At 50.4% G+C, this 27,238-nt stretch overlaps 2 protein-coding genes across 2 annotated transcripts in view; one reads left to right on the forward strand and one right to left on the reverse strand.

Annotated features, from left to right (window-relative positions):
* The window catches only part of SGSM1 (small G protein signaling modulator 1), an 80,015-nt gene extending 57,232 nt beyond the window's left edge, over positions 1 to 22,783 (reverse strand). The window contains exons 1-2 of the mRNA XM_068562590.1: positions 22,728 to 22,783; positions 22,587 to 22,630 (exon numbers count right to left, since the gene is read on the reverse strand). Of these exons, the coding sequence (XP_068418691.1) occupies positions 22,587 to 22,630; positions 22,728 to 22,746 (63 nt within the window). The 5' untranslated portion in view covers positions 22,747 to 22,783. The remainder of the gene's footprint in view (positions 1 to 22,586; positions 22,631 to 22,727) is intronic.
* PIWIL3 (piwi like RNA-mediated gene silencing 3) overlaps positions 22,745 to 27,238 on the forward strand; it is a 53,138-nt gene continuing 48,644 nt past the window's right edge. The window contains 1 exon segment of the mRNA XM_068562421.1: positions 22,745 to 22,863. Coding sequence (XP_068418522.1) covers positions 22,745 to 22,863 — 119 coding nt within the window.

Below are 27,238 nucleotides of genomic sequence, written 5' to 3' on the forward strand. Positions count from 1 at the left end.
GCTTAGGCAAATTCCTTTACCCAGCTCCAATTCCTACAGAATCATTTTACTGACTCTTTTGGCTCCACCATCGAAATAGACTCAGAGTCCAACCATTTTTCCTCTCCTCCACCAGCACTGCCCAGGTGCAAGTGATCCTGGTCCAAGTCATATCTCTCCTGGATTGACACTGTAACCTCCCACTGGTCTCCCTGCATCTACATCCTAGAGGCTGTCTTAACGTGTCCAGAAGGATCTTGTTAAAAGGTAAGTCAACAGAACAACCAGACAGAAGGTCGATAAGGAAACAGAGGACTTGGACGACATTATAGACCAACTGGACCTAACAGACACATGAACTATCCAACCAACAAGAGCAGAATACACACTTTTCTCAAGTGTGCATGGAATAGTCTTCAGGTTAGTGTGTTAGGACACAAAACAAGTCTTAATAAATTAAAAAAGACTGAAATCAAAGAAAGTATCTCTTCCGATCACAATGGAATGAAGCTAGAAATCAACAGCAGAAGGAAAACTGGGAAATCCAGAAATAAATGAAAATTTAAACACACGCTTAAACAATGAGTCGAAGAAATCACAAGAAAAATCAACAAATATCTTGAGACAAAAGAAAATGAAAACACAACATGCAAAAATTTATGGGATGAAAGGGAAGCAGTGATAAGAGGGAAATTTACAGTTGGAAATACTTACGTTAGAGAATAAAGATCCCAAATCAGCAATCTAACTTTACACCTTAATGAACTATAAAAGGAGAATAAACTAAACCCAAAGCTAGCAGAGGGAAATCAAGATTAGAAATAAACAAAATAGAGAACAGAAAAAATTAACAAAAGCAAGAGTTGGTTCAAACAATCAGCAAAATTGACAAACTTTAAGCTGGACTGACTAAGAAAAAAGGAGAGGGCTTCCCCGGTGGCGTAGTGGATAAGAATCTGCCTGCCAATGCAGGGGACACAGGTTTGATCCCTGGTCGGGGAAGATCCCACATGCCGTGGAGCAACTAAGCCCGTGCACCACAACTACTGAGCCTGTGCTCTAGAGCCCACGAGCCACAACTACTGAAGCCCGTGCGCCTAGAGCCCGTGCTCTACAACAAGAGAAGCCACCGCAATGAGAAGCCCGCGCACTGCAACGAAGGGTAGCCCCCGCTCTCCGCGACTAGAGAAAGCCCACGCGCAGCAACGAAGACCCAACGCAGCCAAAAATAAATAAGTAAATAAATAAATAAATATTTTTTTAAAAAAAAGAAAAAAGGAGAGAAGACTCAAATAATTGAAATCAGAATTGAAAGAGGGGACATTACAAGGGACGCCACAGAAATAAAAAGGATTATAAGAGAATACTATGAAAACTGGATACCAACAGATTGAATAACCTAATAGACACTTAATAGACTATAGTATAGTGTAAACGTAACACTTATATCCACTGGGAAACAAAAAAATTCATGTGATTCATTTTACTGTGATATTTGCTTTATTGTGGTGGTCTGGAACCAAACCTGCATTATCTCCGAGTCAAGCCTGTATATGAAAAGCCCACAGCTACCATCATACTCAATGGTGAAAGCCTGAAAAAGCTTTTCCTATAAGTTCAGGAACAAAATAAAGATGCCTGCTTTTACCTCTTCTTTTTAACACAGCACTGGAAGTCAGCCAGATATATTAGGCAAGAAAAGAAACAAAAGAGGGACGCACACTGGAAAGGAAGAAGGAAAATTATCTCTTTTCCCAGATGACATGATCTTATATTTAGATATTATATACAGAGAGAGAGGTTTGTATGCCCATGTTCATAGCAGTGTAATTAATTCACAATAGCCAAAAGGTGAAAACAACCCAAGGGTTCATCGATGGATGATAGATAAACAAAATGTAGTGTATATATACAATGGAGTATTATTTAGAGTTAAAAAGGAAGGAAATTCTGACACATGCTACAACATGGATGAACCTTTGAGCACATCATGTTAAGTGAAATAAGCCAGACACGAAGAGGCAGGTACTGTAGGATTCCACTTATATGAGGCACCTAAAATAGTCAAATGCATAGAGAAAGTAGAATGGGGCTGCCAGAAGTTGGGGTGGGGGCGAGGGGAAAATGGGGAGTTAGTGCTTAATGGGTACAGAATTTCAGTTTTGCAAGATAAAAAGAGTTCTAGACACTGGCTACACAATAATGTAAACATACTTAACACTACTGAACTTAAAAATGGTGAAGCATGTGAATTTTCTGTTCTCTGTATTTTACCACAATTTTAAGAAGCATGTATGTGTTAATGTAGTATAAATAAATATTTTCTAGTTAGAAAAAACAGGGTAAGTCCGACCACCGTCCCTCCGGTGCTCAGAGCTCTCCCGTGGCTCCCATCTCACCTGGAGTGACAACCCAAGTGCTCACGATGGCCCACAAGGCTCCACATGACCTGGGTCCATCACTGTCCTCCCAGCCTCCTCCCCCACTGGTCCTGTCACTCACTCCACATACCCCATATCTCCTTGCTGTTCGCCCAGCTCAGAGGGCACGGTCCCACCTCACGCCTTCACACTTGCTGTTCCCTTTACTGACCCAGCACAGGAACATTTGGCTCTGCCGGGCTGGTGTTCCCTGCAGCAGCAGGACAGCTCTGGGGCGTGGGAGGAGTGCCGAAGCGTGACCACTCCATTTCAGGGCAGGCCTCAGCTCCTTCCAGAGGGCCAGCCCTCTCTTAAGCAGGTCGCAGCCCTCCTGCTAATGTCCTCCTGTTCCTTGGAGGCGGCCATCTGCCTGTCACCCTCTGGAGTGGCTCTGATGCAGAGGCCCTGCTGCCAGCCTGCCCCTTTCCCCACGGTTAGCGCAGAGACCACCAGGCCCCATCGGCTCCCTCCACAAAAGGAGGCTGTGAGCTTCCTCAGGATGTGTGAAAAACCCTTCAGCTTTAGCTTCCGGCTCTGCTAGCAACTAGTAGGGGCCCTTAGGCTGGCAACACCCCTCTGGCCTCAAAGACCTGCCCAGGATGCCTTAACCTCTTTCCATTCCTTTTCCTTGTCACCTGCTTTCCAATCCTGTAAACTGTCACCTCCCCTAATGTTACGGGCTCAGCTGTGTCCCTCCCTGGCCCCCCACCAAATTCATGTTGAAATCCTATCCCTTAGGACCTCAGAATGTGACAGTATTTGGAGATGAGATCTTTACAGAGTGATTAAGTTAAAATCAGGACATTCGAGTGAGCCTTCATCTGATATCATCTGGGGTCTTTATAAGAGGAAATTTGAACGTGGACAGGTACAGAGGGAAGACCATGCGAAGATACAGGGAGAAGACAGCCATCAACAGCCGAGGAGAGAGACCCAGAACAGACCCTTCCCGCCCGGCCCTCAGAAGGAACCAATCCTGCCGACACCTTGATCTTGGACTTCCAGCCTCTAAAACTGTGAGAAAATAAATTTCTGTTGTTTAAGTCACCAAGTGGTACCTTGTTATGGCAGCCCGAGCAGACTAATACATCTGCCGTCTTCCTCTCTCCCTCTCTCTGGAAGGCCTGGGGCATCCCTAACCATCGCATGTGGCAGATAACACTGACGTAGTACAAAGAGGATGGGGCCTGGAGGCTTTGACTTCTCTGTGTTGCAGGATGGCCTGGCCAAGCAAAATTAAGATTCAGAGGTCACCTGGTGAAAAACCATGGGCAGGTGTCTTTACTGGGGGCTCTGTGTGTTTGAGTGATAGCAAGAGGGCTTTCTGGTTTGGGGCTGGAAAGGAAGGAAGAGTGTGGGGTACAGGGGCCATGGGACTCAGGGGTGGGGACAGGATGGCGGTGGGGGCCATGAGAAGGTTCTGATGATGTGGCAGATGACACAATGCACCACTCAGATCCCATGAGGACCGGAGGCTGCCAGCTGCTGGGAGAGCTGCTGTCCCTTAGGAAACAGGGTCACCTCAGCTGCAGAGAGGGCCTCCCCCAAGGTCGCAGTCCTGCCCGGGGTGGCCCACCCAGTGAATGACGCATGTGGGGTGTGAAGATCCAGCATCCTTGCCCTGACGTGGGACAGCTCTAAAGGGCCGCCCCAGCTCTCCACAGGGCTGAGGCTTCCACGGAGGCCACATTGTGGCCCAACTTCTCTCTCCACCCACTCCTGCTTCTCTGCCTCACCTCCCCTGGTGTTGACCCTGAGAGCGTGCCCTCATAGACCTCCGGCATCCTGATCGCTATCTCAGCACTGACCTCGGATCAACGTGTCGGGACAGCAATCTACAGGGACAAGTTGCAAGTTGATACAAACGCAGGTGAATTCATCCGGGCAGGCGGCAAGAGAACCAGCCCTCGGATACTGAGTTCAAGGTGGAGAGAGCTGCAGGGGTGGAGTCAGACAGTCCTGCCCTGAAGGGGCCCTTAGTCCAAAGAGCCACAAGCTAAGGGAGGTGGGAGGTAAGTGCGATGGGGACCAGCAGAGCTCCTCGGGGCGGGGCCCAGAAGCACCAGCACTGGCACCAGCTGGGAACTGGTTAGAGATACAAATGCTCAGCCTCACCCTGGACCTACTGAATAAGAAACTCTGGGGTGGTGATCAAGCCCTCCAGGTGATCTCAAGCACGCTCAGACCGTACTCAATGATCTAAGGGGATGGAAAAGGAGAGGGGGGGGGGAGAGTGGGGAAGGGTGGGGAGGATATAAAACAAGGAGCTGCCCCAAAATCCTTAAGAAAGAGGCGTAGCAGTCACAGCTGTCTCTGGGGACCCTCCCCACTCAGCCTGCCCCTTCTGGGAACCTCTCCCTCCCACCCTGATCAGACTGGGGGCAGTAGTGGTTCCTGGTTCCCCAATGTTAATATCACGGGGTCTCACAGCATCCTTCCCTTCCCTTAGTCAACAGCCCTTTATTAAATTCACCTTAATGTACTCAGTTTGGGGGAAGCACTTGCTTCCTATCGGCACCCTGACTGCACACACGCATTGTCTCAACTCCAAAATCTGCAGAGCAGGGAAGGCCGTCTGCTTACAGCTGTGGAGCCTGAAACTCAAAGGGTAACCTTGCTGTTGAGGTCACACAGCTGGGAAGCTGGCTGCAGGGAGGAGCCCGTGGCTGCCTGGCTCTGGGCCTCTCATCCTGGGGATGGATCTGGGGGTGGGTGGTGGAGGGGAGAATGCAGCACCCACGGTGTTCTCAGCCTGAACAAGGGGTTCTGGCGAGTGAGGGCCCCTCCCACCTCCGTTGGCGCCCAGCTGTGGGCTAGAATATCTCCCCAGAAGTTCGTAACAGGCTGACAGCCGGAGGCCAGGAGAGGAAATTAAAAGGCAATGCTGTGGGAGCCTTCCCCAGAAGGTCACTGAGAGTCTTGCAGAAGAGGGCATGGTCTCGCTGCAGGAAGAAAGAGGCTGCTGCCCACTCCCACGAGGGGGGGGACCCATCCTCGGGGACAGATCAGCACTGTGGGCAGGGGAAGAGGGTCTGGCAGCTGCGGAAGACTTCTGAAATTAGCTTAACCACCTTCCCCCTCTCAGACCCCCAGACATGGTCTTGAACTTGGTCCACCTTGGAGGCGGACAGATTTGAGGGACCGTGGGGTAGTTTGGAGACAGTGGCAGTGGCAGGGTGCCATCCTGGCTCCTTGCGGCCTGTGTGATTTTCTAAGCTTTGGACCAGGAATCCCGCCCCATTTGGGCGGCACAGAGGCAGTGACTATGGTTGGTGCCACTCTGGAGCCACACAGACCTGCATTCTCATCCCAGCCCGGCCACTCACGTCCAGTGTGAGCTCGGTCGAGTCGTGCCCCTGCTGGCACCTCAGTTTCCTCATCTGTAAAGTGGAACCTATCATCCCCTGGGGCTGTGCTGAGAATTAAATGTGATGTGACTGGTGAAAGGGCAGGCCGGGCTAGCACACAGTAGGAGGTTTATGACGCTAAAGCTTACCCTCACTTTTCTGGGCACTCGCTGTGTTCCGGGGACTATTTGTAAGCACAACCTTAATGAGGTCATTTCCCGAGTTCTTCCCATTTTATAGATGGGGAAGCTGACGCACAAAGATTAGCTAACCTGACCCAGGTCACACAGAGGCAGCAGGATTCAGACCCAGGGCCTTTGTTCTAATAAATACTTCGTCTCTCACTGCAGAAGCGGAGGCCACTGTGAACAAAATGCTTCTGTTATTCTCCTTTGGTTTTGTCATTCTGCTTTTGTTATTAAAGGAGAATGTATACTAAGAGCATCTACAAAGTGCCAGGTGATCTGTTGAGAATGTCTGATTTAATCCTCACGAGAGAATTATTATCCCCATTTTAAAGATGGATAAAGTGAGGCACAGAGAGTTTATACAACTTGTCTGTAGGTCACACAGCCAGGACTTGAACCCAGGTCTGTCTGACGGCCTGACCTGGAGCCCTGCCTCCAGCCCTGCCCAATCTTGGGTCAGGCCCTCTGAAATCCCAAGGTGCTGAGAAACCTGTGAGGAGGGATTCTCCAGTGTCTCCCAACTTGGGGATGGAAAGAGGCACTGAACTGGGAGTCAGAAGACCTGGGTCACCTGGATGTGACTCCGCCAACGACAGCGCACTGTGGGGACCCTTCAGAGGCAGGGGGACCTCAAAGGGCACAGTGGTCGGGAAACTGCGATCCCTCTGCAGCTCCATTCTAAGGAGTTCCTCCAACAACTGCTTGCGTTTCTCCAACGATGGGGAGCTCACTCTTTCTGGAACCAGCTTCTCAGCTCTAAGGACAGGATGTGAGGAGGCAGCTGAGAGAGGCTAAGAGCCTAGGAGGTGGAGTCACTGACCTGGGGTCCAATCCTTGGCCACTCACTGCCCACATGATGCTAGACAAGCTTCCCCATCTGTAAAATGGGGTGGATGGTCTTAGCACCCCTACCTCACAGGCGTAATGTGAGGCTTGAATGAGACTGTGGAGACTGTACCTGGCACATAGTAAGGATGCTACAAACAGTAATGACTCTTGAGATGACAGTGATGGTCAGGTTCACTGCGTGGCCCACAGTGGATTTTCATGAGGGTTAGTTAGTTAGGTGAATGGCCAATGCTAAGGCGCCCTTTCAGCTCTATTCACCAACCCCAACTTCCTCTGGCTGTGGCCCAGCCGTGCCTCCACATCAGGCCTCAGAGCACCTACCCCACCCCACCGCCAGCCCCACCCTGCAACCATTCAGAAATATGCCCCGCCCTCCCCCATCCCTCCCTCCTTCTACCTGCAAATATTTAAACAGCATAAAAGGAGGATTAATCTCAGGAGGGAGACAGGGAAATCCGGGCCAATCTGCAAAGCCGGAAGGGGGACTCCTGGTGGCTCCCCGGTCTGCCCTGTGTCTCTCCTCCTCACACCTGCCACCTGCCCACACCCAGGTACCCTCATGTTGCCCACCTGGAACACTGCCAGGTTCCAAATCAACTTGCTCCTCCTCCCTGCCTCTCCACACTGTGTTTACTCCTCTAAGCCCCGGATGGGAATCACATGGTCCAGTATGCAGGGCTGTCATAAGGATTACGGAAAATCCAGGCAGGGGACCTCAAACGAGACCCAGCACACAGCTGGCACCATATAAAAGGAGGCATTTTAGTGATGTGACTAAGAACATGGGCTTGGGAGCCACCAGGCCCAGGACTAACTCCAGCTCTGCTGTTAGCTGGGGAACCTCGGGCCTCGGTCTCCTCATCTGTGAAATGGGGATGATGTTTGCACCACCTCACAGGGCTGCTATGGGAGGATTCCATAGACAAAACAGGCACAGTGCTCAGAACCGCCCTGTCTAAAACAGAGTCTCTTGCATGGCACCCTAGAACTTATCACAGCCTGATCGTCACTACACGTCTGTGGATTCATTCATTCAGTGTCCGTCTCTCCCAAGTAAACCTTGAGCCCCTAGGACAAGCAGTTCAATATATATTTGGTGATGACTCTGATTATATCAATAACACGAATACCAGTAGCCGATGCTTATGGAGCTGGGTTCCAGGCAGTGTCCTAAGCCCCTTTGACGCCTGATCTTGTTTGCTATGTGTGTAAGGCTGGGGTCAGCAAACTTCTTCCATGTGTGTAAGGCTGGGGTCAGCAAACTTCTTCTGTAATAAGTCAGACAGCAAATACTTCAGGCTTTAGGATAGCGGTGCCATATAAAATACAGGATGCCCAGTAAAATCTAAATTTCAGATAAATAAGATATATATATATATATATTTAGTATAAGTATGTTGCAAATAGTGAATGGTAAATACTTTTGCTAAAACATTACTGTTTCCCTGAAAGTCAAATTTAATTGGGCTTTCTGAATTTTCATTTGTTAAATCTGGCAAACCTCTTTTTTAGGCCACCTACAGTCTACATCACAGAAGTCTTTTTTGCTTTTACAACCCTTTGTAATGTAAAAAGCACTCTTGGCTCAAGGGCAGCACACAAACAGGCTACATTTGGGCCACCGGGACCCCTGGTTTAAAGCACCCAGCACAGTGCCTGTGGCACATAGGAGGCCTAAATAAACATCACCAGAGCTGCCACCTGCTCGGCGGAGGCCTTACAGCATCCGCACGCCAGCCGGGCGTCTCAGGTGGCAGGGGCCTGGTGGTGCAGGTGGGTGAGTACTGCTTAGGCAGCAACAGCTTCTGAGATGGAGGCCCCTAGGCAGCCTGACTCTTACGTCTGCAAGAAACTCACGGTGGAGTTAGATTAGGATGCCTGGAGGGCCTTCGAAGTGGTTTTAAAAATAACTCTCAGGGACTTCCCTGGTGGCGCAGTGGTTGAGAATCCACCTGCCAACGTTCGAGTCCTGGTCTGGGAAGATCCCACAGGCCGCGGGGCAACTAAGCCAGGGCACCACAACTACTGAGGCTGTGCTCTAGAGCCCGTGAGCCACAACTACTGAGCCCACGCACCACAACGACTGAAGCCCGCACGCCTAGAACCCGTGGTCCGCAACAAGAGAAGCCACCACCATGAGAAGCGCGTGCACCACAACAAAGAGTAGCCCCCGCTCGCCGCAACTAGAGAAAGCCCGTGTGCAGCAACGAAGACCCAACGCAGCCAAAAATAAATAAAAAACAAAACAAAACTCTCAGCATGTAGGGAAAGTGGGGAGGAAAGGGGGGGTGGCTCAAAGGCCCCCTCGACAATGACTGGGGTGCGGGGGGTGAGAGGTGGATAGGCTGGGCCACTCTGCAGGCAACCTGGATGCTGGGAACAAGATGCAGATACCTTAAGAGGCCAGTATTTCCAGCCCTGCCTCAGGACGCAGGTCCCCAAAGGCAATGCAATGGGCTCACCTCCATGCCTTTGCCCACGTGGTGCCTTCTGCCAGATGCCCCTCCATGCATGCTCCAGCTAGCTAACTGCAACTCAGGCTTCAGCCCAGGTGTCCCCTCCTCCTGGGAGCCTTCCTGGACTTTCCATACCCCAAGCGGGGATAAGCGTGCCTCTTCCACGTTCCGCTAACACCTGCTTTCCCATAACGTATCACATGAACCAAAACTGTCAAAACTGACTGCTCAGTGAGTCAACCTACACAGAGCGCCTCCTATGTGTGCGGCATTAGGTGGCAAGCAGATGGAGCCCCTGTCCTCATGGAGGTCACAGTCCAGCAAGGTGGAAAGACATTAACGAAATCACACCAACAGGTAGATAATGACGAAGTGAGACCAGTTCTCTGCAGTGAAAGGACTTGGTTCTATGAGAACAAATAACAAGGAAGCTGGGTGGGTGGGGAGGTCAGGGAGGGCTTCCTGCAGGAGGTGATGCTCAAGATCTGAAGTACAAGTAGAAATGAACTCTCTGGGCTTCGGATTCACCAACTCTAAAGCACAGGGAAAAAACTTCCTCCTGCTACTGCCCCCACAGAGGTGCCCTGGAGCTCAAAGGAAGGAACAGATGTACGGACAGTGTGGCAGGGAAAAGCACTACACGGAAATTGCTGGCGGCTCTGTATTTTTTAATTTGATATGGGCGAGGCACGCAGGAGGTGAGAGTTGGGAGGGGCTGGAACAGGGCTGAGGCTGATGGGTGGGGTGGGGGGGGGGGGTGGAAAGGAATATTTTGGTAAGCTCCGAAGCACAGACACAGATGTGGGGGCTGGATGGGACCGCCTGGCAAGCTGTAACTATTCCCATGGTGTGGCTCCACCTGCCTTTCCTGCCAAATCCTGTCCCTTCCCAGTCACACCTGCATTCCTTCTGTGTGACCCACGTGACTCCCACCACCTGACATTCGCTTCTGCAGTCCCCTGCACCTGACATCCCCACCCACTCTTACCTCCACCTCCAGCTCTGGAAAAAACCACCCAGTGCTCCAGAACCAGATAACGTGACCTTCTTACTCCCTCCTGAGACCCCCTCGAGTTGATGTGATGCCCCCTCCCTTTCCCAGCTCCTAGAGTAACACCCACTGCACAGCCATGAGCACTGGACTCTGGAATCAAACTTCCAGGATTCATATCCCAGCTCATGCACGCATGATCTCGGGCAAATCATGTCCCTTCTCTGAGCCTCAGCATTCCCAACCATAAAATGGGTGCTATTCATATTAGTGTTATATTAGTATTTGTATTAGATGTTAGTATTGCCTCACAGGCATAAGATGACACATTTTGTAGCAATATCTCTTGGATCTGTCTCTGAAGGCAAAAGAAATAAAAGCAAAAATAAACAAATGAGACCTAATTAAACTTAAAAGCTTTTGCACAGCAAGAGAAACCATCGACAAAACAAAAAGACAACCTACGGAATGGGAGAAAATATATGCAAATGATATGACCGATAAGGGGTTGATATCCAAAATATATATAAACACCTCAGACAACTCAATATAAAGCATTAAACACAATAGCAGCCACATAGTAGGTGCTTTATGCATTTGTTTTATGTAAGAACAACTGGCATTTATTTATAAAGTGCTCACTGTGTGACTGGCACTGTGTTTAGGGGGTTTATCTCATCCAATCCTTGTGGTAATTTGGAGAAATGGATACAATTAGCCTCCTCATTTTACGAACGAGGAAACTGAGTTTCAGTGAGATTAAATGACTTTCCAAGAGCACAAGGTTTTCAAATGGCAGGGCAGGGATTCAAACCCATGACTACCTGCTCTGCACCGAGCCTGGCACACAGTAGGTTCATTCATTCATTCAACAGACACCTACGGATGCTTCCCACAAGCTGGGTAGGAGCTTTACATATGTGAGCCCAAAGATTCACAATAATATAGGTGTCATTGCTACTATTCTCATTTTTCCAACGAAGCAGCAGACCTGGGAGGGACAAAGATCATCTGGCCTGTGAAGAGGCTGGGATCTGAATCAAGGTCTCCTGCTCCGGAGTCCCAAGTCACGGTGGGGACGCTAGCGGCCAGGTGGCCAACGCACCGGCTCCCTCAGCCCAGTGCAGCCCAACGTCACAGTCACAGCCAGGGTCCAGCAGCACCTGCCAGCTCCACCTCTGCCCCAGCCATCATCTTTCATCACCCATCTCTCCCAGCTCGCCAGGCACCTCCTAGCTTCCTCTCTCTGCCACATGTCGGTTCCCGAAGGAAAATCATAGTCACGAAAAGAATGTCCAAGCTGAAATGCTTATTACTAAATGAAAGAAGCCACTCTGAAAAGGTAGCATACTGTATGACTCCAACTGTATGACATTCTGGAAAAAGCAAAACTATGGAGGCAGTAGAAAGATCAGTGGTTGCCAGGGACTGGGGGGAGAGAAGGATGAACAGGTAGAGCACAGAGGATTTTAGGGCAGTGAAACTGTTCCGTGTGATGCTATAATGGTGGATACACGTCCTTATGCATTTCTCCAGACCCATAGCATGCACATCACCAAGACTGAACCCTAGTGTAGCTACGAACTTGGGGTGATAATGTGTCAATGTAGGTTCCTCCATTGTAACAAATGTCCCATGCTGGTGGGGGGTCCACAGTGGGGAAGGCTGTGCATGTGTGGGGCGGGGAGTGTAAGGGAAATCTCTGTACTTTTCATCTAATTTTTACTGTGAACCTAAACTGCTCTAAAAAATAAAGTCTGTTTTCCAAAAACATGTCTTTACCTTACTCTGCCACTCATGGAGGATGTCGGCAGGGGTCCCAGCTTTTGGGCAAACAGGCTAAGAGTCTCCTTCCAAAGAGACTCCTCCACGCCTTCAGCCTGTGTGGTCTGCAGGGGGCTCTGGGGCCTCGCAGAGCAGGGGTCTGAAGGTGTCTGGCACTAGGACCTCAGCAACCACCGGGAATGGATCGAAGCTTCCTTTTTGGGACTCTCTCTCGCCTGCAGTTCCAGGACTGATCTGCCCCACCCTCCCGCCCACATCCTTCCATCCTGCCCACCACATCCACGCAGGTACGGAAGGCAAAGCCACAGGGGTGTCCTTCTGCAGTCCCATCCCTGTGACAGGAATGAGCAGCTAAATAAATAAATGATGAAGTGGTGGCATGTGGATCTTCAGAGGGTCAGAAAAGCCCTCCCTCCGGTTCCTCACTCTTAACCGCCCTAAAGGTGGCTATGGGGCTTGCAGGAGAAGCAAATGCCTCTCCCGGGCTGCTGCCGGTCCGGCCCCAGTTAATAGTTTACTGACGCGCTATAAATAGGCACCAGGCATTGCTTCCGAAGAGTAGAAAGACCGGCCAGCCAGCCGGGCCTGGAAGGAGAGGTGTTCGGGGGCTGAGAATGGGGTTCCCACCAACAGGTCTGTCATCGCCACCCCGCACAGGTGCCCCAGACCCCTCGACAAGGAGTCTTCCCCAGTGCCTGATTCTAAGAGCATTCACCTGGGGACATCTTGGCCAAAAGGTCCCTCCGGCCAACACTCCCACACCCAGCCACTGATGGACATGGAGAAGCCTTGAAGACCACCCCCCGGCCGCCCCCCATCCCCAGGGAAAAGGGCCCACGTGTTTCACATTCTCAGCCTACGCCATGGACACCCGCCAGCTTTCTCCCGGGTGCTCTGCCTACTGCGTGTGGCGGCTCCCCTGGCAACGTGCCCCCGTTTCCGCAGACCCACGGGCCTCAAGGATGAGGAAGGCGCACACGGACTCCAGAGGGTGCCGAGATTCTCTGGAAGGCTGCCCAAAATCTGGGGGTCTGGGTGGCTGCAGGAAAGAAAGAAATGGAATTCCCAGATGGTTCACACTCAGGATGGACCAGAAAATGGACTAACCACCTCCAGCCAACCTTAAGAGGAAAAGCAGTGAGATAGTGTATTTAAGGGCTGGGTTAGAATCCTGGTTCTTACGGGCTCTCCGACCTTGGGCAAGTCACTTCACTTGCTCTGTGCTTCAGTTTACTCATCTGTAAAATGGGATAATAAATAGGACCTACCCCTACCTCTGAGGTAGGGGTAGGTCCTATTTATTAAGGATTTTTCTAAGATCAAATATGTTAATGGATATAAAGCACTTAGCACAACGTCTAGAACATGATAGAACTTTCTGGACACGCTCTATCCCTGTATTGTCCAATATGTTATCACTAGCCGCGTGGGGCTATTGAGCACTTGAAACGTGCCTAGTGCCGTTGAGGAACAGTATTTTAAATGTAATTTTACTTGATTTAAATGTAAATAGGCACACGTGACTAGTAGCCCACATTGGACAGTGAAGGTCTGGAATATAGTAGGTGCCCAATAAATGCTCATTATGATTATTATTAGAGATTGATATTATTATTAGAGGACTCAATGGGTTAGAGAGTAGGAGACACCATTTCATTTCTGAGCACATGGAGGTCGGGAAATTGTACTGTATTCATCTTTGTATCCCAGCATCTTTCAGGGTGCTTTGTTTTTTTTTTTAACTCTATGAAAGGTTTATTTAAAACCATATTAAAGGACACCAACTGTATTAGGGTATTTGGGTTGTGGATCCTTTACAGGTCCTGAGGATAATGGAGGATACCCTCTCCATACAGCAAGTACAAAGTGTTTGTACAATTTCAGGGTTTTGCACACCCCAGAGTAAAAATCTCTGATCCAGCAGATACCTGCGCACAGCAGGTCCCCAGGCAGCACTTGGGATCACAGCCAGGCACAGACCATCAGAGTGGCCACTTCTACTGTTAGGGGCTGAGCTCCAAATGCAGGACCCTCAGGCTGTGAAGGCGGATGTCTGTAGTTTGTTGGCCTAGTTACCATCTCCCTGTCTGGTCATTTCACCTTGACTCTCCTCTGGGTCCCCTCCTTTACTCTCACAGGGCTGACTCCACACTTCACCCCTCCAGGCTTGACCAATCAGAGCAATCCATCCCACAGCCATTGGCGCAAAAGGAGAACATGACCCAGGCTGGTCGGATGAGATCTAATCCTAAGACTTCTGCTAGAACCATGGGGAAGGAGAAGCTCTGTTTGTCTTGATGTCAAACTGGCATATTGTTTCCTGAGAGCGGCTGGGCAACACTCTACCTCCCCATAGAGAGAAAGCATAAAGCTTAACACAGACAAAAGCAGCACAGAGAGATGGAGAGAGATGGTCCTGATAACATCACTGGAACCCCTGGATACAGCTGTACATAAAACTGGATCACTACAAACTTCCCAAACCCTTGAACCAATAGATCCATTTCTTAGCCTCTCTTTCCCTTTCTGCTTTATATTTATATATTTATTTATTGTTTTAACTAGTTTTTTTAGCAAGTTATTATCCAACTTGAATTGGATGGGGCTGGCTAAAATACCCTGCTCTGCTGCTTTGCAGCTGTGTGACCTTACTTGGTCTGGTTTCTTAACCTCTCTGAGCTTCAATCTCCTCTTCAGTAAACAGGAGTCGCTATCTGTACCTACTCTATAGGAAGATTGCTTTGTGGATTAAATGAGACAGAGTAAAGCACTTAGAGTAGCGTTTAATAAATGGCAGTAGTAAAACTGTCTTTATTTCTTAAAAAAAAAAAAGAACAAAAAAAAGAAATGATAGCTGCTCTAATTCTAACTTTCTATTTCAACATAATTCACTAAATAACAATAATTAGAGGAGCATCCATTCAATGCCCCAAGTATCGCCAAGTCCCTTGATCTCTTGGGGCTTCAGTTATCCGATTTTTGTATGGGGTCTACTGCAATAGGACCTGTTACTGTCCTTTACAAATGCCCAGAATCTGAGTTCCTTCAAGATTTTGTAAAGAAAAAGCACAAAAAAACTATTCATCTCCAATCTTCTTGTACTACTAAAAGAAAGAAAAATACGCTGCCCCCCACTGGAGTTCAGCCCTCCCAGCTGCCTCACCCGGGGGCTCACAGCAGCTAAGCGGCAGGGCCAGCAGGCTCACGAGGGTTTCTGACCTCCTGGGGCTGAGGGATTACCTCCGCAGGGGCCGATGAGCAGTCAGACACAGAGGGAACCTCCAGCTGCCCACCCAAGGATGGCAATGCCATCAGTCAAGACTCAGCCTTGCAGACTCCTACTCAAGGGCTCAGTCCCGCTGGATCCCCTTCCTAGGCTACAGCACTGCTCCTGTGGCCCTGGCACAGCCCAGCCCGAGGCTTACCCAAGGAGAGCAAGATCCCATGCTGAGGGCATCTGCAAGTTCAACGTGACCAGAAAGGGCAGCAAAATGTCCTTCTGCAAACGAGTTCCATCTCACTCTTAACTGGGTGAGCCAAGCACTGTGCCTGGTCCCTCCACAAATACTGTCGAACCCCCGTGTTATAGCATAAACGAGTGGTAGATGATGCCCTGGCCATCTGATACACAAAGAAACTCAAGCCAGAGAGATTCTCACAGCTCCTAAATGCCAGGGCTGCAACCTGAACTCGAGGCTGTCTGGTTCCAAAGCTTGGCCTTATCCCTAGCTCCACACTCTCAGCATAGCTTATAACCACATTGGTTTTGGCTCCAGAGTGCAGAGCAGGGTTCTGGAGCCAGACCCCCAAGCTGTACCACTTACAGTCTCCACGACCGTAGGGGTGTTACTTGCCATCTCTGTGCCTCAGTATCCTTCTCTACTAGGGAGAACGTTTTATCCACTTCACGGGGCACTGAGATACTTAAATGAAGTCATTCATATAAAATGCTCAGTAAATGCTGTTTAAAAAAACTTGATCCCATTAGAATGGCTTTAGTCGAGCCCTTGTTTTCCTTGAGTGAAGGCTCCCCAAAAGTCTTATTAGCTACCGAGTATAATAAATCTTAAATACGGACTTGGCAAATTCAGAGTAGGGAAAACACAGGAGAGACCCGGCTCTTGGAAAGAGATGCCGGTCAAATTAGATGGCTCGATGTCCTTAGAATCCCTGAGCCGTCCGACCTTGTCCACTTAGAAAGCAGGGGGACGAGACAGGGAGAAGGGACCCGCTAGGAGGCCACAGGTTGTTAGGGGCAGAGTTGGGACAAGGACTCAGGTGTCCTCACCTCCCATCCTGGGGTCTGCAGCCAACAACTGTGGGCCCAACTGGGTGACAGAAATGCACTTTCCTACCTGCCAACCAGCAGCAAAAGCTACCACCCTCTCGCAGAGCCCCTCAGGAGGTTACTGCAGGCGGGACCCAGCCAGACTTCACGGGAGACATAGCTAAGCAGGAAAGCCAGAGTCCCTCCTGCCACCCCCGTCACATCGAACCCAAGCCCACCACTATCCAAAGCTCCCGGAAGCCGCATTGCCAGAGATACAAAAAAAGCATCAAACCAGACTATGTGCGGATATAGCTGCATTATTCATGACAACTTCTGCCGTTTTAAGCTCGAAAACACGACACACACCAACTGATTTGAGTCAACCCTGCAAGCATCAGAGAGCCCCAAAATATCCCACCCAGTATTCCTGCTTTTGTTCATTCGATCAGCAAGCGTTTTTGGAACCTCCGCTTGGCCCAGCAGAGGAGCGTGGGGCTGTGATTTCCAGCCCAAGAATGGAAAGCTCGGAAAGGACTAGATAGAAGTTTCCTCTCTTGCCTAATGACTTTGTATCCTCGTTTGTCCCCTCCACGTATTGCCCGCCTGCAGCCACACGTAGGTGAACTCACACTCCCCCCATGCTCAAAATCCCCCCACGGCTCCCATCTCACTCAGAGTAAAAGCCAAAGCTTCCGAGGGCCACAGGCCCTGCACGATGGGCCTCCTGTTCCTTCTCTGACCTCATCTCCTCCTCCTTCATTCTTTTTCCCTTTGCTCCAGCCTCGCCAGCCTCCTCGCTATTCACTGTTCCCCACTCAAGGGCTTTGTATATGCTGTTCCCTCTGTCAGGAACACCCTTCCCGCAGATGTCCGCCAAGCAGACAATGTCACCCTGTCAGAAGGGCCATCCCAGAGTGCCCCCTCTGGAGCGCCCTTCTCACCACTCTCCACCACCTTCCCTGCTTTATTTTCCTCATAGCTCCTGTCACCATATTTATTGTGTTATCTATCTGTCCCCCAACTAGACTGTAAGCTTCACGAGAGCACGTGAGCAGGGATGTTGCTTTGTTCACTTCTCAATCTGCAGTTCCTACAACAGTGCCTGGCACCTAGTAGATGCTCAATAAATATTTGTGGAAAGAAGGAAAGAAGAGAGCAAGTTTTCTTCTAAGAGCTGGCAGAAAGGGTCTGTCCTGGCCCCTGCTGCCAAATGAAACTTCCTGAAGTACAACTCCAAGCAAGACCTCCCCTGTTCATAAATCTTCTAGAGCTCCCCACTATCTGATGGAGCAAAGGCTGCCTCCTGGCATCCACAGCCCTGCACAAGCTGGGGCTAATGGACCTTTCCTGACTCTTCTCCTTCCCCTACACACATCTGACCCCGAAGCCTGCTTCCGGGGACTCTGCTGTAGCTTGTAGCTCCCTACCTCTGCCCTCTGTGAATCAGGGGCCACGAGGCCACCCTTCAGATCCTGACAATGTGGGATCTGAATCCTGGCTTCTCCACGGGCTGGCTGTGCAACCTTAAAGCGAGCTGCTTACCGTCTCTGTGCCTCCAGGTCCTCTTCTATAAAGTGAAGGAGATGGTTATTCTCCCTCTTAGGGTTGTCTTTCAGAGTAAAGGAGGTGGCATGTGGGGACCAATCAGCAAAGTAGTGCTGTCCTGAGCTGGCTACTTCCTTGTGCTGGGGGCTGTCCCGGGCTTTGTGGGATGTTGAGCAGCATCCCTGGCCTCTTCCCACTAGATGCCAGGAGCACCCCCAGCTATGACAACCAAAAATGTCTCCAGATGTTGCCAAATGTCCCCTGGGGTAGGGTTGCCAGATTTAGCAATACATACTCATTCTAAAAAATTGCTTGTTGCTTATCTGAAATTCGAATTTAACTGTGTGACCTGTATGTTACCTGGCAATCCTACCTGGGTGGCAAAATTGTGCCCCCTCCTTCACTAAGAGCCACCGGGTTAGACTGACACCACCACAGGGTCCTAGTACTAACATCAGTTGTTTCCCTCTTGATTTCCTCCAACCTTCTCAACACGTCCCACCCACCTCCCCTCTCATGATCCCCCACTCAGGAGCTGGGAGGCTGAGTCCCCAGACAAGCCCAGCTCAGCCACTGTGATGATGGCTCCCCAGGACAGCCCTCACACCAGTTCCAGTGTGCAGAGCTACACGCAGCTTCCTCTCTAGCATCCACCTCATCCCCCTGCCTCTTTCCCAGGGTCTCTCCTCCGGCCCACAAGGCCCTGCCTTCTCCCCTCCAATTAAGAGGCCTCCCAGGCCCAGCCTGGAGGCAGGAAAACAAGGCAGTTAGTCACTCTGCTTCCGTTATCAACTCGTGTCACGTGGCTGGCTCCTTTAGTGGCAGTCGTCATGGCAACGGGAAGCCAGTCCCTGAGGCTCTGGGAACCAAAACAAAATTAAGGGGTGGAGGCGGGGAGGGAAAAGGAGGGGACGGCTAATCGAGCCAGGAAGGAGCTAGGACAGAGCTGGTTGGATTTAACTGGTGGAAATTATGCTGAGGCCACGCTGTCCCCAGCCTTCCCTGGGTGGCGCTGGGGAGACAGAAAAAAAAAAGATTCCTGTCCTGGAGAAGCTCAGACTAACGTGGTGGGTGTTTTCACATGGTTTATCCTGATAGGTGAGTAATTTTCACCCCCATTATGACTAAACTGAAACCCAGATACGTGTGAAGGTAAAGACAGATGCTTGTCCAAGTTGTACAATTGATAAGCAAAGAGTTTCGGCTCCACCCTCTTCTTTCCATATTCCTCATGTCCTCCCCACTCCTTTCCTCTTGCTTTTAGGATAGGACCACATGCTCTGCCCCCTCTGCATGTGGCGCCACTCGCCTTTCTCTCTGCACTCCAGCCACTTCCTAATCCTTCCATTCCTTGTCTGTAGTGCTCCCTCCAGCCACAAAGTCTTTGCATGTGCAGTTCCCTCTGCCAGGAATGGTTTTCCTCTGTCTCTTGCTACCTCATACCTTCACCTAAAAAGCCTACTTATCCTTCACACATCTTCTTAAACATCACTTCCTCCGGGAAGCCCTCCTGAGCCACCTGCATGCAGTTATATGTTCTTGTGATGCCAAGTGCTTCTACTTCAGACCTCAGTGCACAGCCTGCAATCATCCTTTTCATTACATTCGGATGTCTGTCAGGGTCTGTCCACCGTACTGGAATGTCAGCCCCCAGAGCGCAGGGCCAATCTTGTTCACTGTGGGATCCACAGAGCCCAGCTGAGTCAGCACTAGATGGAACGTCCAGCCCCACAGGCTCTACTAGCCTTTGTAGCTTCAGTGGCTCAGACAAAGTTTGCAGACCTGCCTGGCTTATCTACAGAAACTGACTGTTAAGCCGCCCCTTCCAGAAAGAAGGATGGGAGGGGCCTCTGGGCGAGGCTGTGACAGGCAGGGATGTGGTTCTGAACCCAGAGGGTGGAGAGCAGGAAGACCTTAATCAATTCCCAGTTTCCTAAGCAAAGAGCTCCCTTTCACCATTCCATTGGAGATGCTCTCCAAAGAGGTAGGCAGAGGAAGGAAAGGAGAGAGGAGATCTGCTTTGGGGGGCATGGATTTGTCACCATGTCCTTGGGGGCACCCATGCTGAACAGGGGGCTCACAGACAGAAGACTGTCCCCCTTCACTGGTTCTGTGCCCTTGAAACATCGCTTACTCTCTCTGGGCCAGTTTTCTCATCTGCACAATGGAAATTATACCACCCACACATGCTGAGATTGTAGCACTGTGTAGATGTGGATGGGCATGTTTGTGATTTAGGGGGTAAGAGCCTGGCTCTGACACCAGACAGGCCTGGGGGATAAGTCCCTTCTGGGCTGTGTGTTCTTGAGGAATTCACTCCTCTTCTCTGAGCCTCAGTTTCCTTGTCTGAAAATGGGAACAACCTCACTCACTTCATAAAATTACTGTGCACACAGGATATGGCACAGAGTAGACCCCAGTAAGTGGAAGCACTAATTACTAAAACGATGTGCCCCAAGAAATGCAAAATTTAGAAACAGCCATCAACTTGCAACTATAAGTCTTGCCTTCTGATTGCAGATCGGGGTCAATGGGCACCCGAGGTCCTTTGCCGAAACGTGCAAGGTTCTGCCTCTGCACCCCGCCCCCCCCGGCCCCCACCCAGGCATCAAGCAGGATGCCAAGAAGTCCCTCTGACCAGGAGATGGCCTCGACCTCGAGCCAGGCAGAAAGCTCATCCCAAGCCCCAAACTCAGCTGCTCCCAGGAGACAGAATGCAGCCCCAGACCGCTGGCCGCCAAGGGGAAGTCCCCCACAGCCTGGCCAATAACCCAAACTAGACTGACACAGATGGGACCTCCAGGGACACCGAACCAACGCTTCCTCCTCCAGATACGGAAACTGAGTCCCTGAGAGGGGAAGGAACTCGTCTAGGGCATCGAGGGAGCTGGTAGCAGAGCTGGGTTCGGGGCCCCAGCTGGAGGCCTGCCCAGAGCCGGGAAGCACTCCCTCCAAGATGTTCACAAGCTCTTCTGCCTGTAGGTCCCCTCCCCCAACCCCTCGTTGAACCAGTCAAGCATTTCCTTAAAAACACAGCCACTCCAGGTGAAAAGATCTGGGGAGCACATATTACACCTAGGTTTAATTAAACAATGAACAAAAAAATTGCAGGTTTTTAACCTGAAGGGTTTTGCGGGGGAGGTCTATACACACTTTCCCCCGAAACAATCAGAATATGTAGGTTTTGATGGAAAGAGGGTCTAGACAGAGCTTTCTTCAGGTCCCCACAGGGGTCTCTAAGAGGCCTGAGCTGAAAAGTTCTGGGCCTTTCTGAGGGATTCCATGTAGCCTGTATGTCTCCTTATTCAGAAACGCTAGAATGTGCAGTCAGCCTGGAGCTGATTCTTTTAGCAACAATGGGACATGCCACACACAGAGACATACGCACAGACACACGCCCACGCTCCCCAAGTGGGGAGGGGCAGCAACAGGTTCCAGCCTCCAGGCTGCCCTTGGTGGTATCCGCCACCGTGCGGGGAGGGGCTTCTTGGTGGACAGCACTGTGACCAGATACTGACACCCTCAACATACACAGAGGCACAGGATCAGGTCAGCCCCCAAGGTCTGCGGCCATTCCTGGTCTAGGGCTGAGCACTCAGGATGCAGATGTGAGGCAGGCTCAGCAGCAATGGGGTCCCATGTGGAGGGATGCGGGGTGACATGAGGAGGGCGATGCACACACACACACACACACACACACACACACACACACGGTCACAGCCTCACTCATTCACACACAGACTCATGCATCCCATGTCCCATGCACACACACAGTCACAACCTCACTCATTCACAGAGATTCCCGCATCACACAGATACACATCATAATCACAAAAACAGATAAACACACAGACACACGGATGCATGTACACATAGAGATACTTAGATATTTCCAGGCAGATGCACACATGTTCTCAGATACACATACTCACAGCTACATGTCCTCACCCACACAGACATGTGCATGCACATACACACACAAAAAAACACACGCAGTCCAGGTATCTAAATGCTTCCCCAGGCACCCATCACTATAGATTCTCCCGCTCTCCGAGAAGTCATGAACTATTAACTCTAAAGGCTAGACTGGGCTCCCGTCTAACCCCAGGGAGAGTGAAGGGGCAGAGGGGCAGCTGAACCCTGACTAATTCTCACCCTCGCTCGAGGGTGGGGTGGGGTGGGGGTCAGGGGGCCCTGCCTGCCAGGGGAGCATGCGCACATGCCTCAAATGGAGTAACCCACTGACCTGGGACCCTCAGGGAGGGAGTCCCCTGGCTCCTGGGGGTGGCTCCAAGGACTGAGAATTTCGGGGAGGGGGTAGGTGGGGGGGCTTTATTTCCCCGTAGCGACTTTCTCCCCTTTCCCAAAGTCTGGTGCTCCTGCTGCAGCCCCATCCGGCCCGCCCCTGACAACATGCCCTGTCAGCCCCCCTCAGGTGCTTTTCTCACCTTGGCGAGACCCACCACCCTGCTCTTCCACAAGAGGGGCTCCTACTCAGACACATCCAGGTGTGCCGCCACCTGGAGGGCCCTCACGCAGCAGTCGCCCCTGCACACAGCACAAAAACACCCAGGGCCCCCCACCAATAATCCCACCCCCAAGCTCACCCGCTTCTAGCCCCGTGGGGTCAGCACCCACGCAGGGTAGCTCCACACCCCAGGAGGCCACCGCTCCTTTGCAGACGCTTTCGGGGTGGCTGCGGTGGCTCCCTGCCCTGGGGGTGGCGCCCCCGCCCCCGCCCCCGCCCGGCACTTACCTCCTTCTTGACGGTGCGCAGCAACCTCTGCCGGGTCTCCGCCTCTGTGGGGTGACACGGGGGAACTGCCGGTCAGCCGAGGGCTGGGGGCCGCGGCTCGGGGCTGCCCTCCCGCCGCCCCGGCGCCCCGAGTCCCCTTACCCGCCAGCCCCGAAGCCATGGCTGCGCGCGCTGCGATCCGAGTGCGGCCGGCGGCGGTGGCTCCTAGGGGCTTCTCCCGGCTGCTGCGGCCGCGGCGGGGCGGGGCGAGCGCCGAGCGACGGTCAAGGCGCCAGACGTCAGGCCCGGCCGCGGCTGCCCCACCCTCCGGAGAGCCACGCTGGGCCGCCCAGGCCCTCGCTGAGGCTCCGCGCGGCCCGACACACACGCTCACCCCCGCGCATCCCGCGCATCCCGCGCCTGGACCTCCCTCCAGAGGGACCGCCCTCCCCCCCGCCCCGCTCCATGCCCACCCGACTTCTATGGGGCCGGGAAGGACAGCATCATTTATTCAGTGTCTGCTGTGTGCCAGGCTCGGAAGTGGCGGGAGACGGTGGGGCTACTATCGACACTCTACTAGCTTCGGTTTTCTTATCTTTAAAGTGGGTATAATATGATCACCTCATGGGAATAATATGAGACTTAAATGAAGTACTGAATGTAAAGCGCTTAACACACCCCTAGGAAAAAAAGGCCAGCAACCATAAAAGATAGCTGTGCTGCTACTATTACTGTTGTTACTATTATTATTACAGGCATACCTCGTTTTATTCTGCTTTGCTTTTTTTTTTTTCATTTTAAAAACTTTACCATGGACATTTTCAAACATATATAAAAGTAGAGAGAATAGCGTAATAAACCGGATTTACCCATCCCCAGTTATTAATATACAGCCAATCTTTTCTTTTTTATACCTCATTTGTGTCCTACCCCCGACACCATTATCATTTCATCTATAAATATTTCAGTATGTATCTCTGAAATATAAGAACTCTTTTTGTTTACAACAAAACCCAATCTCATTATCAGACCTAAAAAATTAACACTAAATTCTTGATAACAACAAATTTCCAGTCAGTGTTCACATTTTCCCAATCAACTTATAGATTTCAGTCTATTTTCAGCTTAAGTATTGCTTGTGTCTTATACCCTTTATTGCACTTTGCAGATATTGTGGGTTTTGTTTTGTTTTGTTTTTTACAAATGGAAAGTTTGTGGCAACCCTGAATTTAGCAAGTGTATCGGTGCTATTTTCCCGATAGCATTCGTTGGCTTTGTGTCTCTGTCACATTTTGGTAATTCTCACAATATTTCAAACCCTCCACCTGCAAAAAGATTGACTCCTCAATGAAGGCTTGGATGACAGCATTTTTTAGCAATAAAGTATTCTGAAATTAAGGTATGTCCATTTTTTTTAGACATAATGCTATTGCACACTTAATGGACTGCAGTATAGTGTAAACATAACTTTTATAAGCACTGGGAAACTGAAACATTTGTGTGACTTGCTTTATTTCGCTATTCATGCTTTTTTTGTGATGATCTGGAACTGAACCCGCCATATCTTTGAGGTATGTGGTATTATTAAGAATCTTCCAAGGCACACCGGTTCTCCATCCAGGAGATGCCAGGCCTTGAGGGGCTCCCTCCCCCACATGCAGGTCATTGGGAGAGTGGGGTCCTGGCAGGACCCCAATAGGGGCACCTGTCAGCCAGGATCTCCAGGGCTGGGCAGGCAATGAGCTCTTTGGGACCAAGGTTTTTTCCACCAAGTTCCTGACTGCATCCACCCAGGATGCATCTCAGATCTATATTTATTGAGCGCCTACTATGTGCCAGGTTACTGTGCTGGGGATACTGAAGTGAGCAAGACAGACAAAATGCCTCACTTTGTGGGGCTTAGGGAATAGACAACAAAATAAATAAGCAGATGATATAGTATGATGGAAGCTTCTGGAGAAAAATTAAGTAGGCAAAGCAGAGAGGGAGGGCCCAGACGGGTGGGTTTTGTATTTTGAAGTGGGGTAGCTGAGAGAGGCCCCACTGAAGAGGTGTCATTTGAGCAAAGGCAAAGGAGTAGGCTGTGGGGATTCCTGGAGGAAGAGCATTCCAGGCAAAGGGAACAACAGCAAGTGCAAAGACCCTGAGGTAGGAGTGCGCCCACTGAGTGTGATGACAAGCTGAGAGGCCAGTGGGGCTGGAGTGGCACAAACAAGGAGCACAATGGTGGGCCAAGGTCCTGTAAGGCCTTGAAGTCCACTTTAGGATTTGCATCCTGCCCCAGAGGGCCCCCCACTATTCAGTTTTCCTTTCAGAAGGACTGAGGACAGCTCAGAGTGTGCCCTCTCCCTGCAGCCATGGATCCAGAGTCCCCTCTTTTCCATTTGTCAGTGTCAGGGACCTTTGACCATAAGCCACAGGTGCTGACTTTGGCTAACTTAGCAAAAGGGAATAGACTGGAAGGATAATGGGCATTCCCAGAGTCCAAGGGAGGCTGGAAGACTCAGAAGTGGGATGAAACCAAGGCAGCTCTGGAAGGCCAGAAAGAGACTCTTGGGAATAGTCGTCTGACAAAGACTGTATGTTTTAGAGCACCACCACTCAGGTGAGAGGAGCTCCATCTATTTAAGGCCCTGTTCCAGAGAGGGAGCATCTGATTGGTCTGGCCTGGGTCACACAGCCTGCTCCTTCTGTGGGAGGGGAGTCTCAATCACACTCCCCCCACCCCACTATCTCCAGTGCAGGTGCCCAGAGTATGAGAAACAGTTGCCTCTTGGCAAAAGAAAAAAAAAAAAGGTAACACGCCAAGTGAACAGCAGTCAGAATTCTGACCTCAGGGCTCAAGAGATTGATCCAGTGGTTCTATCCTTGACTGTGCCCCTAGGATAATTGGGGTACTTTAGAAAAGTAGGATGCCCAGGCCCCACTGTGGGGAGCCATTTCTCAAAACCCATGTTTTTCCTTCTGCCAAGCACTAGGCATGGATAGGTGACCTGTGATGGTCCCTCCTTGAACACCTGGAGCTTTTCATCCAAAAAGAAGGACTTGATGAAGCTTGCTTTAATAGCAACAGGAAGATGGGCATCTATGGGACCTGGATTTGCTCAGGTTTCTGAACCAGGAGCTTGGCTCTCTCCGCTGAAGTTAGACCGCTCACCACTAGGGGCGCCATCACCTAAGATCAGCTTGGAAAGATCCCAAAGCCCTCCTCAGGGTCTGAGAATTCCACCATCTGACTCACGGCTACCCAGGCTTTGCCTCATACCTGTGCTGCTGACCATTGGTGCAGCTGCGGGAACCAGTGAGAAAGGCCTGTTTCTCCTGCAGTGTCTCTTTAGCGCCCTCTACTGAGAAAACTCAGCATCGTGCTCAGTATAAAGGACAATCTTTTTTTTTTTTTTTTTTTTTTTTAATAAATTTATTTATTTATTTTTTATGGCTGTGTTGGGTCTTCGTTTCTGTGCGAGGGCTTTCTCTAGTTGTGGCAAGCGGGGGCCACTCTTCATCGCGGTGCGCGGGCCTCTCACTATCGCGGCCTCGCTTGTTGCGGAGCACAGGCTCCAGACGTGCAGGCTCAGTAGCTGTGGCTCACGGGCCCAGTTGCTCCGCGGCATGTGGGATCTTCCCGGACCAGGGCTCGAACCCGAAAAGACAATCTTAATGCAGTCTTGATTATTATGGAGGCGCCTGCCTTGGACTCGGGGAATGCCCGTTTTTCTTCCAATTTATTGCCTTCTGCTTAAGTTAGCCAAAGTCAGCTTCTGTGGCTTATGGCCAAAGACCCCTGAACACTTCCATTCACTATGGAAGAAAGAATTTGGAGTTGAAAAGCAATACACTGATTACTGGCACAACGGCATGACCCTATTGTGAAGTCATTGACCTAGAGTTTTCTCTTACTTGCAGTTGAAAACACCTTGCTGATAAAATTATTCTATGTAATGTGTTCATCTGTTTCCATGAACATTTGTAAAAAAAAGTGACCTGCTTTTTCACTTAAAAATGAACATCTCTCTATGTCAATAAATATACATCTAGATCATTCCAGGCACATGGAAGAGCAGGTGCAAAGCCCCTGGAGTGGGAATGAGCATGCCTAGACAAAGAAGAGAATGGATGTGGTGGAGACTGTAACACAGTGAGTACTTAAGGCTCCTCCAGTCCGTAACTCCCTAAAAAAACCCAGGAGAGTCTTGATTTCCTTCTTACCTTCTCATCCCACATTCTATCCATCAGCAAGCCTTTTTAATTTACTGTGGTAACAGTCACATAACATTCACCATTCTAACCATTTTAAAGTGGACAATTCAGTGGCATTTAGTACATTCACAGTGTGATGAAGCCATCACCACTCTCTAGTTTCAGAACACTTCTTCATCTCAAAAGGAAACCCTGTACCCATTAAGCAGTCACTCCACATTTCCCCCTTCCCCCAACTTTTGGCAACCACTAATCTGCTTTTTGTACCTATCAGTTTGCCTGTTCTGGAGATTTCATGTAAGTTAAATGACCCAGTAGGTAGCCTTGTGTCCAACTTCTTTGACATACCATATTTTTGAGATTCATCTATGTTGTAGCATGTATCAGTACTTCATTCCTTTTTATGGCTTAAGAATTTCCATTTTATGGACATACCACATTTTGTTTCTCCATTCATTAGTGGATGGACATTT

The sequence above is a fragment of the Eschrichtius robustus genome, chromosome 14 (genome assembly GCF_028021215.1).
Source record: "Eschrichtius robustus isolate mEscRob2 chromosome 14, mEscRob2.pri, whole genome shotgun sequence".
Lineage (NCBI taxonomy): Eukaryota > Metazoa > Chordata > Mammalia > Artiodactyla > Eschrichtiidae > Eschrichtius > Eschrichtius robustus.